This window comes from Poecilia reticulata, chromosome 6 (genome assembly GCF_904066995.2).
Source record: "Poecilia reticulata chromosome 6, P_reticulata-male-v2, whole genome shotgun sequence".
NCBI classification, from domain to species: Eukaryota; Metazoa; Chordata; class Actinopteri; order Cyprinodontiformes; family Poeciliidae; genus Poecilia; species Poecilia reticulata.
This window is the reverse complement of record NC_088835.1, coordinates 27000774-27016158: the sequence shown is the minus strand read 5'-3', so window position 1 is coordinate 27016158 and position 15385 is coordinate 27000774. Positions and strand designations below refer to the sequence as shown.

Genomic DNA, 15385 nt, shown 5'->3' with positions numbered 1-15385 from the left:
CCATTAAAATAAGTTTGTTCATGCATTAAAATCATGGCGCGCCGTCATCCTTCTACTACTTCCCATTGTCTTCTGTGTGCAGTGCCTTATGGTACCAGTGGAGGAATAAAACTCACCCAGGTTTGGTGTAGAGGTCGTAGAAGATCTCTGTGAGTAAATGCCAGTTAATCCCCCCGTTCAAGCTGTACTCCAGAAGGACTCCCTGGTTCCGGTTGCTGGGAGGAATCATGCAGCCGTACATGAAGTAGAACTGGATGAACTCCGCATTCGTCAGATTCAGATCCACCGTCACCAGCTGACGGGTGCATGACTGCGCAGACAAATGGAGAGATGCAACCTGAGAAAATCTAATTCTTTACTTTCTAAAGTATTTTAAAGTCACAAAGGGTTTGAATTATGTAAAGAGGTGTAATTAATGTTTTTCTAATATTGTCATGTAGTTCTTTAAACCCATTTAACTTCATTAGGCTCCAACTAAAGAGCAAAGCAGATACTGAATAAAACATTTAGGATAACTGTTAAAACTGCCCTTTATTATTGCTTTTATAATGAAAAACATGGCTTATCTGGTATTTGAGAGAATCTTACCAGGTATTTATGGTCTAGTTTCTGGAGCAAAATATGAAACAAGACAAAACTAACTTTCAAGTAACTTTTCAGCTTGAGTTATGTCAATAATTCATTAATACTGAGGAAAAGTTCTAATTACAGTGGCGGATTTCACTGATTTGTAATATTAGAAATATACCTTATTATAAGTGAAAAGAATTCTAGTCGAAATGTTACTTTTTTCATCAGTAATTAAAACAAGCTCCTACATCTTGCTGAAAAGTTACTAGTTTTGTCTTATTTTAAGTGTATTAAGATATTTGCACTACATAAAACGGTAAGATTTTATGTTTTTGCAGTGTAAAATGTAATGGAAAAACTTTTGCCACACATAAAAACAAACATTTTATTAGTTATGCTCAAATATAAATCTTTCAGACATTATATTGTTAGCTACCCGACTTTCCTCCAGTGAAAAACATATTAGGTCTTTTGCAGGTTTTGCAGAAATTTCAATCTTTGCCAGGAGAATTTTAACTCCTGCATTAACATATTTCACAAAGACCTTTCTGTGCAAAATCCTTGTTATGATGTACAGCAAAAAGAAAATCATAAAGTATGCCTGTGGTGAAGAATCTGCACAACAGGCAGACCTACCCCGCTGAAGTGCAGCGCAGCTCCAGAAGCCACAGCTCCACACACGGAGCTGAGCTTCCCACCCGTGAGAACGTGCCAGTGGCTGAGCGACGGCGCTCGACTGAAGCTGTCCTTCAGCTGCGGCGGCAGCGGCAGCACCGGCTCATCACAGTACTCTCCTCCCCACTCCGGGTCACACCTGGCATGGGAAGTGAATTTAGAAACAAGAAGAAACATTATTCAATGTTAACATTGAATAATATAATAGGGATTACATTTTTATTTAGTTTCGGTTTTTTGGGGTCAGAAAATAAGATTAAGATTAAAACCTCTTAGCTAATCAGGCCCCAACATTTTTTGCTCTACTTTAATGGTGACCTTTTATGCTTCCTTGAACAGGTCAGTATAAGTCTATAGGCCAATCAAAACATGTCCATTACATTTCATTCAAATAATTCTTACATCATCATATTTTTGTTCTGCTTATTTTGAGCTGTTTTTAGGGCCTCCTGTCACTAAATCCAAATAAGCTGCTGCTGCTGCCCAACTCAACGTTTACATGTGAAAATGGCTGCAAACTGACGCACAATTATTCAACCGTACATCTTCGAAAAGCAGAAGTGGAGCCTCCTGCACAACCAACAAGAATGCAGCAAGTAGTTTCCAAATGGTAAGCCAACAACAAAACACGAGTCTTTTCCAGTAGGCATTTGTTTTGAAACAGCTCATTTTCCAGACACCAAAAATATTAACTTTCTGCCAAAAAATTACTTGGTGTTTCTTCTTAAATGCTTGAGACACAAATGGAACCATAAAATGTCCAAAATATTAAATATGCACCAACATTCCCTTTAGCATGTAAAACTGTGTATATTTTGCTTATTGACTGTAGTGTAAAAAGTAAGATTTTGACTTTAATGCCTTAGTGTTGATGTTCCAGATACAACAAGTATTTCTTTTCTAGTGATGCGTATGTTTTGGGACTTACACACAGGAGCTCTGTTGGCAGCGGCCGTGTCCAGAGCACATATCAGGACAGCCGTCACCAATGTAGAGGTTATCCAGGGCCCAGGTCTGCTGCTTGTCAAAGGGAGCCTGCTGGAACCAGCGGAACCTCGTGGCCGGAGATCTGGAAAAAAGGGAAAGATAAACTTTACAAGATTGGATAAATTATATGCCGATTTATTTACGCACCCCTAATTTTTAGGGTAAATGTCTGAACGCAATAGAACAGAAAGAGCAAGACAATCCTGTCGTTTTCTGTACTAGTATGTAATAATCATCTTAGGTTGGCAAAGCGTAGATCTGTGCTGACCTGGCGTATGATGGGATAGACAAGGTGACGCGGCCCCACTTGTTGTAGGTGTCTGAGACGAGGATCCGCTGCAGAGTGTAAGAAGAGCAGTCGGGACTGGTAGGCAGACAGTCTCTGACCAGCGGCTGCCAAGTCAGACCCAGATCCAGAGAATACTCCAACTCCACAGCTGCAAAAAGAAGTACAGACACTTAAAAACTCCTCCATTCATCTATTTACCTTTAAACCAGCAGCGTTGGGTCGTAACTACAGTTACATGTCAGTAACTTTTTTTGAAAAAATTTACTCTTAGGAGTATTTTTACTATGCTCCTAAGCATAGTAAAAATTATTTACTTGAGTAAAAGTAATTTTACTCAAGTAAATTTACTTTTACTTGAGTAATTTTACTATGAAGTATCTCTTACTTGAGTAAAATGTCTGGACTTTCTACCCACTGAATGAAAAACAAACATGTTTTAACCACAAATTCACCAGGCACAGACACACACCTGTAGTTTTTGTTGAAGTTTCATAAATTTTCCATTGAAAAAAACTGATTTGGAAAAAATTTATTTTGCCTGTTTTTTTGTGTTTTTTTTATGAATTTGTGTCAATTTGTGTTCCACATCACTTTATATTTTGGTCCATCTGATTATGTACTTTTTAAATATTAAATGACAGAAATAATTCCAATAATAATAAGACGGAGATAATTTAATCAGTACTTGAGGCAACTTTTTACCAAATACTTGAATTTATGAAAATATTTACAAACTTCTATCATATTATTCTGTTATCTAATGTTCCTTTTAAAATAAAACAAGCATATTTAAAGTTTTTAACGAATGCAAATATTAATAATGTTTGCTTATGAGTTCCTTTTGCTTACAGTAGCAAGAATTAGTGACAGAGCAGGATGCAGAAAAGTCAAACTGGATGAACGCGTCTTGGCCCAAACTGATGTCAGTAGTGACGGCGTATCGCGTGTTGGACTTCTCGATGAATGCGAAAGCCGGTCCATCAGAACCACACACAGGCATCCGGGTTCCGCCCGGGTGGAGGAGCCACGACCGTCCGTCGATGGAGGAGAAATCGTCTTCCAGTGGCCCCCAGCCGCTTGCACTGCCACCCACCACAACCTAAAGTGTAAAAGAGAAAACGTTACCGATGGCAGAGAGAGGAGAAAGAGGAGTCAAACTCATTTTCAGCTGTGGCAGAATGCACTGAAAAAACTACTAATCAAACTTAAAGTTCATGTTTCACTCAGTGTATCATAAGCCTGGCGGGCTGCCAGGCCTTATTCCCCCCACTAGGCTGAGTGTTGTTTCTTTATTTTAAGTAATTTTATTAATACACCAGTAACAGTGATAGCAAAGACAGATTAAGCTATACGTAATAAAACATATGTAATCTTCAGCAAACTGTTATCTATTTAAAAAGATAACAGCATGCAAATATAAATGCACAACCTACAGAAAGACTAGTTTTATTTAATCCACTGCTGTATTTTCTTTCTTTGTTGTTGATGTTTTACTTCTGAAATTTAATGTCAACTTTTAACTTTTTTTTTTTTACCAAAAAAATTAAAAAACCCTCAGTGGTGCAACTGGTTTAGCTAGATTTCTGGAGGAAATCCTAAAATATTATAGCTTTTTCTGAAATCGATGAATAAATACTTCTAAAATTAAAATATTTACATTTTTTCAAATTGTAGCAATTTGCCACTACACAGATAAAAACTGATTTCATTTGACTGATAAAATAATATGTTAGCACAAAACTGTTATCTTGAATTGTATTTATGTGGCCCTCTAGATTCTGGAGGGCCACATAAGTAGCTTTAGCGGGCCGGATTTGGCCTGTGGGCCTTGAGTTTGACATACATGATCTATAGAATGTCAATATATGGTGAAAATAATTATACAATTCAGTTTACATATATAAAACAAATTCACAAAAAAAATAAAAACTAAATTCAGTCACACACATTTCAATTGATCCTAGTTATCAAACACTGCAGGATGTTCAGTAAAGTAGTTTAAAAGGTTTCTATGTAAGGAAACCCAACAAGTTGCATTGAGTCTCTGATTTGTGGCATTAACTCCTCCTGGATGAACATGTAGCAGCAATCGCTCAAACTGAGCATGCATGTAGAGACAGTGTAGAGGAAAAACTCCCCTTTAACAGGAAGAAACCTTCAGCAGAACCAGAATCTGGGTCAGTACTATCAGACATCTGGCATGACCGACTGGGGGTTTGATTATCATGATTAATTATGTTCACGTTATGGATAAATTCACTTCACGTACCTGATCTATGACCCACGGGCTGTAAAAGTGACCGTTTTCTGACGGCTGCCACCAGCGCAGACGAGTGGCAGGTGTTCTGGCACGTAGGGGGATCTCCAGAGCCACCAGCCGAGCCTGGTTACTGGTATTACTGAAGAGAAACTCCTGGAGGAGTCCCCAGGTTAGGCCTCCGTCCACAGAGAACTGCAGCAGGACAGGCTGAGAACGAGGATCCGGCGCCGCTTTGCCACAGCCAAGGCGAAGGAAGAACTGAACAAACCTGAGGAAGAATGAAAAGTTTTCAATCAGAACTGAAAATTCAAAATGTTTCAAACATTTTCAAAGTAATGTTTGGTGTTGGCTTAAGCAGGTGTACCTTGCATTTGACAGATCCATATCGTTGGTGACCAACATGCGTAGACCGTCCTCGCTGAAGAACAGGTGGTTTCCGCTGGACATGATGCCACATTTTCTGGATGGCTTTCCTCCACTCAGCAGAGTGAAATGCTCAGCATCCACAGCTCCTCCTGGATAAGGAAGCAGAAGCCAGACGTATTTATTCAAATTTACTACATATATGGAATTGTTCTGCAAACAACTACATATTCCTACCTCGTCAAATAGGGATGCAAGCAATTAATCAAGCAATTGTTGATTAGCGGTTAAAATTACTTCAAAACGATTAACCAATTAGACTTCCTATTAGTGATGTAGTTTTTGTTGCCATCCAGCAGAGGGTGCCGTTGGCCGTACTTAAGTGGAGCCAGTTGATACAGAAACAAAGACGGCGGAGGGATACCAGAATGAAGAGAAACAGTTCTAGCACAGTCCGGTTTGAGCAAAATGCACTTTATGCAGTTCTGCTTTAAATATAAAAACTCGACAATATGCTTAAGTATCACTTTAGTGGGTCAATTTCTCATTCACAAATTACTGATGTGACAAAAAACGGAGGGGATAACGGAGAAAAATGTTAACATAATGCACAAAAACATAGTGCCAATGATTTTGATATTTGTCCTGAGTTAAAGCACTTAATGGAGCAAAGTTTTAATTTTCCTTCAAGAGCAACAACAGAGAGTATGTCTGTATGAACATCTCTCCGTTTGTGGGGAATTGAGTGTTTCCCATATTTTATTATTTTCATCTTCTATTTTCCTATTCGACAACCTGAAAGGTTCCTGTGTTGTTACATTCTATAAATATCTCTAAGTTTAATAATGTCAGAAAACCACAAATTTCAAAACCATCTGTTTTGTTTGAAACATTATAAATGAAACACTAATCAGCATTTTGACGTACAACAATGGCACTGGACAAAATGTAATGTTTCAATTGTTGACTAATATAATTACATTACTAAATCAGAATACCAATTATTTTGTGTGGCGGGTGGGGGGTTGGAATAAGAAGGGTTCGGTGAATGCGCATATGCAACTGGGGGGTTCGGTACCTTAAAAAAGGTTAAGAACCACTGCTCTATATACAAGAGAAAACTCAGGTTTTTATGAAAATGGCAACTCATCAATCAATCAAACCATCAACCAACTTTAAATTAACTCGTTACTTCATAACTTGCATCTCCATTTTTAATACGCAGCAACAAGTAACTTTATTCTTTTGTACCTTCGAAGTCCTCCTTGAGGAAGTCCGGATTGGGGGTTTCTGGAACAGAGCAGTCGGGTCCAGAGAAACCAGGGTCACACACACAGTGGGTGCCGCTCACACACACTCCATGACCGTTACACATGTCCTGACACTGCGGGCCGATGTAAACGTTATCCAGCGCCCACGTTGGAGGAGCAGAACCAGCTGAGAAGAAACCTTGGAACCAGCGGAACCTTATGGACCTGGATTCCAGGGAAAGAAATTTACAACTTACAAAGTCGTGATTTTAAAGACCGAGTGAGTGTTTTGGTATTTTTGGCCTTACCCACACAGGCGAAGCTTGCCAACGTGGATCAGCTCTCTCCTCCAGCCGTGTGTGGTACCGGGGAAATAGATGCTGGCAGGGTGAAGTTCTGTGGAGCAAAGCGAGGAGGGCTGAGGGCCGCCGGCACACAGCGGCACCAAAAGGTGCCATGTGGCTCCAAAGTCACGCGAAAACTCGAGCCGAACCGGGTTTGCAGAGGAGCTCTCAATCGTACAGCCAACATTGATCTAAAGAAAAGCAGAAATACACAAGAGAAATGTGACTGTGATCAGTTAAAGGAGTGCTTTTAGGAGAGGCCACCAGGAGGCGCTGTGGGGGCCTCAGAAAGTTGGAGGGAAGATGAGAAAAAATGCAACAAAAAAATCCCATAAAATTTTCAATCTTAAAATTTTCATAATTTTTTTATTTTATGTTATTCAATCATTTTTTAATTGCAAGTTAAAATCAAATTCTTCGAGTTGTTAGATTTTCTAACAAAAAGACGAAAGGAACCTTGCATTGCTGTAGAAAACCATAAAAACTAGGTAAATAAAATTCAATTGGATGAGAATAATATAAAATATTACATATTTTCTTATAATCAAGAGGAAATTGTGATGAAAAATTGTTTCATCTGGTAATTAAGTCATAATATTTTATCTAATACGATTAACCAAACTTATGAGCAGTTAAAGTCAGACGGGTTGAGGCAGCACTTATGCTAAATTAATGTCATAGTTTTTGAATAGTGAATAAAAAGTATTCTATAAGTTATAACTTATTTTGCAGCGATGTCTGTAGTAATGGGCATAGACATTTGGGAAAACCCGTTAAAGAACCATTATCGCCTCACCAGTGCAGTCATGGGAGATTCTGTCTATTTGTTATTGATGTGATTTCATAACATTTAAAATAAATATCAATCCATATTTTAGATAAGTCTATAAACAATGCAAATACAATACAAAAATGGTTAAAATCTTATTTTTTATGATGTTTTTTATTTTATTTAAGGACATTACAATCCATACATCATTGATCAGGTAGTGAGGCTTTTCTGGGATTGGTCAGTAATGCACATCCACCACTAGGTGGCTCTCCTGTCATTCCATCACTCTTGTGATCAGGAAATGCTGATCAAAACATTATATATTTGTAGCCTGTATATTGCTAAGACACTTTATAATCAATTCTTAATTTTTGTGGTAAAGTTTAGAAGTAATTTTATAGTTTTATGAGTTTATGAGCTCTGCTGTTGCTGTTAAACTAATGGCAGAAGATTAAAAAAACCTGTTTATTGTCATTTTTGTGAGAAAAACATGTTGAAACGCAAATATTTGACCATATCATCTAATTTTGGCTTATTAATAGGCTCCTATAGGAATTTATTATTTTGTATTCTTGAGATTCTTTCTCTCCTATTTCTTTCAAACTGGACCTCAAACTGGATGATGGTGTTCTCATTGACGTCGATGTCCCTGGTGGTGATGGAGTGCTCTCCGAGCTCACTGGAGATAAACACCATGGCCGACTCGTCTTCTTCCCTGCATCAACACACACGCAAACACTAGGATTAATCAGAGGTCAAAAATAAAAAATAATTTTTTTTTTTCACAGGTTTCATCACCGATTAGTCTGTGTGACAGAAACACATTAAAATAATCAAAACACATTTTTTCCCCATGTTATAAGCAGAGCTGGGCAAAGTACACAACAGTTACATTCAAGTAAAAGTAACGCTACTTCAACTTATTTTTACTCAAGAAAATGTAAAAAGCAGCCATCCAAGAAATGACTCAAATAAAAGTAAAGTATTTGGTAAAACGTCTACTCAAGTACTGAGTAACTGATCAAATTATCAATCATTTAGTATTTAAAAATTACATCATCAGACAGACAAAAATATAACAGTTAAGTGGAAATGTTGGCATTTTAAGGACAAAAATGACAATAACTCATTTAAGGAACAAAAATAACAAAATCAGGCAAAAGAAAATTTTTCCAAATCAGTCTCTTCCAATAACAAACTTATGAAACTTAAAACCTGCAGGTCTGTGCCTGGTGAATTTTTGGTTTAAACGTGTTTGTTTTTCACTCAGTGGGGAGAAAATCCAGAAATTTTACTCAAGAGAGAGTATTAAAATTTACTGCTAAAATTTCATTTATTCAAAAAAGTTACTCAAGTAAATGTAATTAGCTACTCACCAACTTTGGTTATAAGTGAAATAATCTGCAAGCAACTAGAACTCTTTTGTCAATATTAAGGAATTATTGACTTAAAACAAGCTACAATATCTCATTGAAAGTTACTCGTAAGATAGTTTTGTCTTATTTCAAGTGTGCTAGTATATTTGTAGTAGAAATTAGACCAAAGTATTTGGTAAGACTGTGCTTTTGCAGTGTAAGACTCACAGGCCAGCCTTCTGGTAGGGGCAGTATAGTCCTGTGTTTCCACCAGGGTAGAAAAGCCAGTTCTCCTCATTAGGTCCTTCCTCAAAAGTGTCGATTACCATTGGTGATTTGTGTAGAGAGCTGCCATCGATGATGAGATCATCAATCACCCACACCTCTTCCTTCTTGCCTGGAGGACAAAAAATAAAACGATTACATACTAATCAGTGGTGGTTCTTATTAATGTTCCGTGGGAAAGACCCTCCTTTCTGCGCCATAAAAAACAAAAGAAAAAAAATGCATCCGAATAACTTTTTTTGGGTCAAACTTGAGGCCCGAGGGCCAAATCTGGCCCGCCACAGCTATTTATGTGTCCAGATTGCTACATGAATAGAACTTCAAAATAATAGCTGTGTGTTGAAATATTATTTTATCAGTCAAATCAAAGCAGCTTTTATTTTTACAGTGCCAAATTTCATGAATTCAACAAAGTAAACTAAGAAAAGAAATGGACTGCTGCTATATGCTTGCTTGTAAAGTTAGTGACTCTGTGCAGTCACTTGGGTCTCCTTAGAAGGAAAACATTTTACCAATTTGAATTATAAGCTGAATTGTTAGGAATGAATATGACTGGATTGGATTTAATTCACTTTATATTTCTAGATATAAATTGGAATCACAATGTAAGACCTTCATATCAGTCAATATAGATTATTATTGATTTGTTTTTTGTTTTAAATATCTGAAATACTGCCAAACTGGTCGAGTGACCTTTCTTGTTTTATTCACAGTTTTTATTCCGCACCATCTTTTTTATTTTTAAGCAGTTATGAGGCACAGTGGCAAAACCTGAAACTGCTGCTGCGCCAGCTACTCAACAAGTTGTTGCTAGATAACCAAAGAATGAGTGAGTTGCTAGGTAACCAAAAAGATTGAGAGAGTTGATTCCACCAGTCTTGTTTAGTTGACTGTGAGATGTTTAGGAGATGGAGCCTTTCTTCTGCCTACATCCCCCAGAATGCTGTGCGGTTCTGGATGAGAGTTCAGTGAATATTCTGTATTTTGAGTATTAATTATCCATCATATTTCAGAGGACGTGAAGGAGTACCTACTGATAAAAATCTGTGTAATATTGGTATTGACACTTCCTTTTGTAAAACACCTGGAGCTGTCATTTGTTGTGACTCAAAGGCATACAAATAACAAAACTGAAGCTGAATTGGTGCTGCCGGCTCACCGCTGTTGTAAGGCTGCCACAGTCTGAACCGGGTGGCGTTGGTCTGAGCGCTGGCTGGCAGAGGCAGGTGGAGGAACAGCGTGTCTGTGGAAGACGGGAAGTAAAACTCGTCCAGCAGGAGCCAGCTGATTCCTCCGTTCACAGAATACTGCAGCAGCACCGAGTGGGAGCGCTCTGGCACTCCTAGAAAAGCCCAGAGGATGAACAGTTACAGCAAAATTCAAGTAAAAAAATCACAAATGCAGGTCAGAGGAAGTGAAGGAGTACCTTTGGTAATGAATTTGAAAGAAAACTGTATGTAGAGAGTGTTTGAACAGTCCAGATCCCTCGACACAATCATTCGCAGTCCATCCTGCAAACAAACAGAAGAAAAAATGTGAATGTGATTTAAATGTCCAAGTTCTGCTCTGGTTTTTTTCTCTGCACAAGCTCAGCACCAGTGTTGCCAGATTGGGTGAGTTTCCTGCTGGAAAGTTAAAAATTGGGCTTCTGTTCACAAAATTTGGCAGGTTTTTAGAAAATGTTCAGAGAAAAATTATTTCAAAACAGCAGAAAAACTAAAACTTCAGAAAATGTCATGCTATTGAACTTATTAGTTCATTTATTTTGAATTTGGTTAATCAAGTGCAACTCTTTGAAGAATTTGAATTAATATGAGTTTCGACAACATTTAATTTTCCTTTGGGATCAATCAGTTTGAATTGATTTTGAATTATATCTGGTGCTATAAACAGGAATTTCATTGGAGGTTGAGATTTTATGGAGTTGGTTTTTCATTGTGTTTGGACTGGAAACTTCCAGTCAGATCTGGCAACCCGCTCCAGCCTCCTCACCCCTTTGAAAATGAGCGCAGTTCCAGATTTAAGCGGTTCTCCGCTGAGCGTCCCCCTCTCTGCGCCGTACACTTCGGGCCAAGTCTCCTGCTGCAGATTCTCGTTGAAGTCTTCCCTCAGCACCGAGGGCAGAGGAGCCAAAGGCACGCAGTGCGCGCCTCCATAACCTTTATCACATCTGTGAGAGAATGAAAGGATGAACAGAAGTCAGAAATGTAGAGACTGAACTGAATCAAGGCAGAAATCGGTGAGAAACACAGAAGGAGACGGATTTACGTACACACAGCGGCCGTTGTCGCACAGACCATGTCCAGAGCACATCCAGGGGCAACCAGGGGCAAGTAGCACGTTATCCAGCGCCCATCCTTCTGCCCCTGGGGTGAAGTGGGTCTGGATCCAACGGAACCGAGTTCTGGGGGAACTTGGTGAGTCGGGAACATTTTATTTAGAAAGTCACCATTACATAAACATTATAGTACAAAACCGTGCATTGCTCTGTGTTGAGATTTAGAATATTTTGTATATATTTGAGGATTTTAATGTATATTTGTTTTCGGATTTCATGCTTGCTTGAGTGATAACATAATGTAATCTAAAAGCAGGGTTTTCTACAGTTAACGTTATATTTACATAATTTTACAAAGACAAAAAAAAAAACAAGCATATGTTCTAATAGAAAATAAAGATTTCAGTTTTAAATAGGGATTAATCAATTGATTTAAAGTTGATTGATCCTATCAATTGACGAGCGATTGATTGACAAGCCGCCATCTTTATCTTGTAGCGTTTTCTCTAGTATGAAGAGGGTCGACCATCTTTCCATAAAATATTTTTTTTATAAAATGCTTAATTTAAAATAAGAATATCACCATATTTTAACAAATTAGTGTCAGCTCTATTAAATACTGACTGAACAAACAAAAATTAGTTTTTCTCATATTACTAAAGCAGGAGCCTCTTAGGTTGCCGAACACAAAAAAGAAAATATTTTCATGCAATATGAACTGAGATATGTTCATGTCTTCTTTCAACGTCTCAATTTTTCTGCGCTATCACCTCCGCTAATTTACAATGGAAGTAATTTTAATCTAAAAAAACATTAATCGTAAGCCAACTAATTGCTTGCATTCCTAATTTTAACCACACGTGTGAGTCCACCTACTTAGCAGCACTGGGCAGGTAAACCGTGATTCTCCTCCAGTGCTTGTGTTGGGTTGATGCATAGACAGAGCTCTGTGTGTAACCGGCGCAGCCGATGGCTGGAGGCACACACTCCGGCGTGATGAGAGTCCAGTGGCGGCCGCAGTCTGTCGAGTACTCCAGTCGGACGCCGTGGGAGAAAGAGGTGGACTTACTGCAGCCCATGCTCAGCTCAAACTGGAGGAACGACGAACCCGTCACCTCAAAGTCCCAGCTCTCTGCATATCTTGGCTTCTCTGCAAAGTGGTTTCAGGTTGCAGAAATTGAATCATTTTAGAATTTATGAAGCATTATCAACATTACACAGCAAAAACTCCAAATCTTACCAAGTATTTTTGGTCTCTTTCGTAGAGTAAATATGTTAGTAAACTTGAAATAAGACAGAACTAACTTTTCCCCTGCATATCAGAGCTTGTTTGAAGTAAGTAATTCCTTAATATTGATGATGTTCTAGTTTAACTGGTAGATTCTTTCACTTCTAACAAGGGAAAAATGCCTTGTAATGAGTGAAATAATCTGCTAGTGGAACTAGTAGTTTTTTTTAATCAATATCAATAAATTATTAAGTTAAAACAACCTCCTATATCTGCTAAAAAGTTACCTACAAGTTAAGTTTGTCTTATTTCAAGTGCACCAGAAACCAGACTAAAATACTGGGTAGGATTTTGTATTTTTGTTTATTCTTGTTTGGGAAGAAACAACAATGGCTTCTGATTCCTTTCTATTGTGATCAACAATTACATTCTGAACAAGTCACAACACTAAAAGTCTCTCCAATAAAGCCTAGCCTAAGGGAGTTTGTTTATATAATGTTTTATAGCCCTAGCAAAAGTTAATCAGACTTGCACAACAATCTGAAACTAAATTATTAATTTATATGTTTTTGGTAAATTCTCCTGCCAGGAAAAGAAGAAGTGAACACTCAAACTTAAGCTAAATTTATCTCTCTTTTAATGCCATGAAGCATCAAATGTTCCTCTGACTCTTCGTGCTTCATCTGTAAACACAGAGCTCCTGTGTTTACAGATGTGCTGCCAAATCGGTCATGCTGTGCACACCTAATGAATGGCCCCTTTGTGATGCGCTATTTGCACAAACCTAATCCACTCACAGCTTGATGCAGGCATAAATAACAGGCAGGATGTTCGATGAGGTCTGCTCTCATTAATAATGCAGGATGGATGACACCACAGTAAATCCCAGGCTCTGTTTCAGCTGCTTGTTAATAGCAAAGTGCTGTGATGTTCCTCGTTTTAATGATTTTTAAGTGTCTGGGTGGATTACACGTGCTTGAGTCTATATGCAAACACTGAAGAGAGTATATTGATATGATTCCTTAATGTAATAAATGGCCGTGTGTTGCTTCCAGTTTGCACAACAAACACACTTCACAGCTGAAGTGAATGTGTTTCACTTACTATCAATGGCCTCAGAGTTAAAGGTGAGAGCAGTGTCCAGAGACAAGCAGTCCACGGTCACCTCCCCGCCCTGGATCCGGTACCAGTTGTGCCTTAGCGGGGTGGTGCCATCGAATTTATCGTGGAAACCGGTTCTGGAGCTGTCGTTCATACCGATCAGAACGTCATCCAGCGCCCACTGGGCAGAGTGCTTTCCTGCAGAGCAAATGAGTAAAACAATCTAAAGAGTTGGCTTACAGTAAAGACACTGACCTAATACTATTAAAAGTTTTTATGCTTGGGTCTCTACTGGGTCTCTACTTCTTCTAAAAACACTTTAAAAAACACCCAGATGTTTTTTGGTAATAAGTTAATAATTTTCCTGATTGTCAAGTCACATTTGGAGTGCAATGCTTCGTTACCTAGCAACCCCAGAGGAGCCCCGCCCCGTTGCCTAGCAACTAAAGAGGAGTTCCAGCATGTTTGGTCAGCTGTTTTTACCACTGTATGTTCGATACAATGGCTGCTGGAAAAGACAAGTTGTTGTTGTTGTTAACAACCAGAAACCACTTGCTGCATTCTTGTTGGTTGTGCAGGAGGCTCGACTAATGCTTTTCAAAGATGTACGGTTGTGCAATTGCACATCTGTTTGCAGCCATATTGATGTGAGAGTGTGACGCTGCGGTCCAGTTGTACTCGAAACTGGGAATTTCAGACTTTCCAGTCAGAAAAATCAACTGGAAGTCGGATTTCTCAATGGGAAACTGGGACCAACTTGCAAAGCAGACTTCCTGTTTCAATATGACCGCTCCTTTCATCAGTAGTGGTAAATTGTGGTGGAAACGTGTATTTTACAAGACGACAAGCATGTAAAAATACCTTTTATATCAATGTTGCATGTAGCGCCTACAACTCTAAACATTAAGTGTTGTTTGCGTTTAAAGTGATACGAGTTATTGCAAACAATGTTTACGGGTGTCACCATGTGGAAATTTAGACTTCTTAACTAGAATGCTGTTACATCAGGTCAGACATCAAATCCAGTTGCAAGTTCTCACTTCCCAGCATAAATGTTGTGGTGGGTGGGCGTGGCTAGCAGCTTATTTGGATTTAAGGTCACAAGAGGCTCTAAAACAGCTAAAATCTCATCGTCTAAGAATTAATTTGTGCAAAAAATGTAATGAACATGTTTGTATAGGCCTATCCTAACCTGTTCTAGAAAGCATAAGAGGTCAACCTTAAGTTACTTTCATTGCATAGTGAGTTTTGCAGACAGTTTCCTCACCTTGCTGTGGCTGCCACCACCGAAACACTGTGTAGGGAGTTTTTGCTGGAGGTGGAAGCTCAATGGTGACCACCTGAGGCTCCAAGAAGGAGCTGAAGTCCAACTCTCTCAGAAACTGCCACTGGATGCCATTATTGGTAGAGAACTGGACAATGACACCTGAAAGTACAAAAACAGCCTTTTAATAGAGAAGAGGGGGGAATATTATTAACAGAAACCAAATGGGAAGCTTGCACTGTTCTAAACGACATGCTAGTTCTGGATATAAAGTCCAGTCACAGTGAGTTCATTCATTACACTCTTAGCTTGATGTTTTAGTACAGATCCAGATTCTCAGCAGGATGGAGGAGACAGTTACTCA

General features: G+C 38.6%; 1 protein-coding gene across 5 annotated transcripts in view; it reads right to left on the bottom strand.

Annotated features, from left to right (window-relative positions):
* The window catches only part of reln (reelin), a 155720-nt gene that overhangs the window by 24042 nt on the left and 116293 nt on the right, over positions 1-15385 (bottom strand). For all 5 annotated transcript variants that reach the window (XM_008411936.3, XM_017305227.2, XM_008411934.3 and 2 more), the window contains exons 32-49: positions 15025-15183; positions 13761-13955; positions 12305-12578; positions 11423-11563; positions 11143-11320; positions 10577-10661; positions 10310-10492; positions 9094-9262; positions 8120-8225; positions 6703-6929; positions 6396-6619; positions 5146-5296; positions 4791-5049; positions 3371-3620; positions 2501-2669; positions 2174-2314; positions 1207-1384; positions 117-310 (exon numbers count right to left, since the gene is read on the bottom strand). In XM_008411936.3, coding sequence (XP_008410158.1) covers positions 117-310; positions 1207-1384; positions 2174-2314; positions 2501-2669; positions 3371-3620; positions 4791-5049; positions 5146-5296; positions 6396-6619; positions 6703-6929; positions 8120-8225; positions 9094-9262; positions 10310-10492; positions 10577-10661; positions 11143-11320; positions 11423-11563; positions 12305-12578; positions 13761-13955; positions 15025-15183 — 3283 coding nt within the window. The remainder of the gene's footprint in view (positions 1-116; positions 311-1206; positions 1385-2173; positions 2315-2500; positions 2670-3370; positions 3621-4790; positions 5050-5145; positions 5297-6395; positions 6620-6702; positions 6930-8119; positions 8226-9093; positions 9263-10309; positions 10493-10576; positions 10662-11142; positions 11321-11422; positions 11564-12304; positions 12579-13760; positions 13956-15024; positions 15184-15385) is intronic.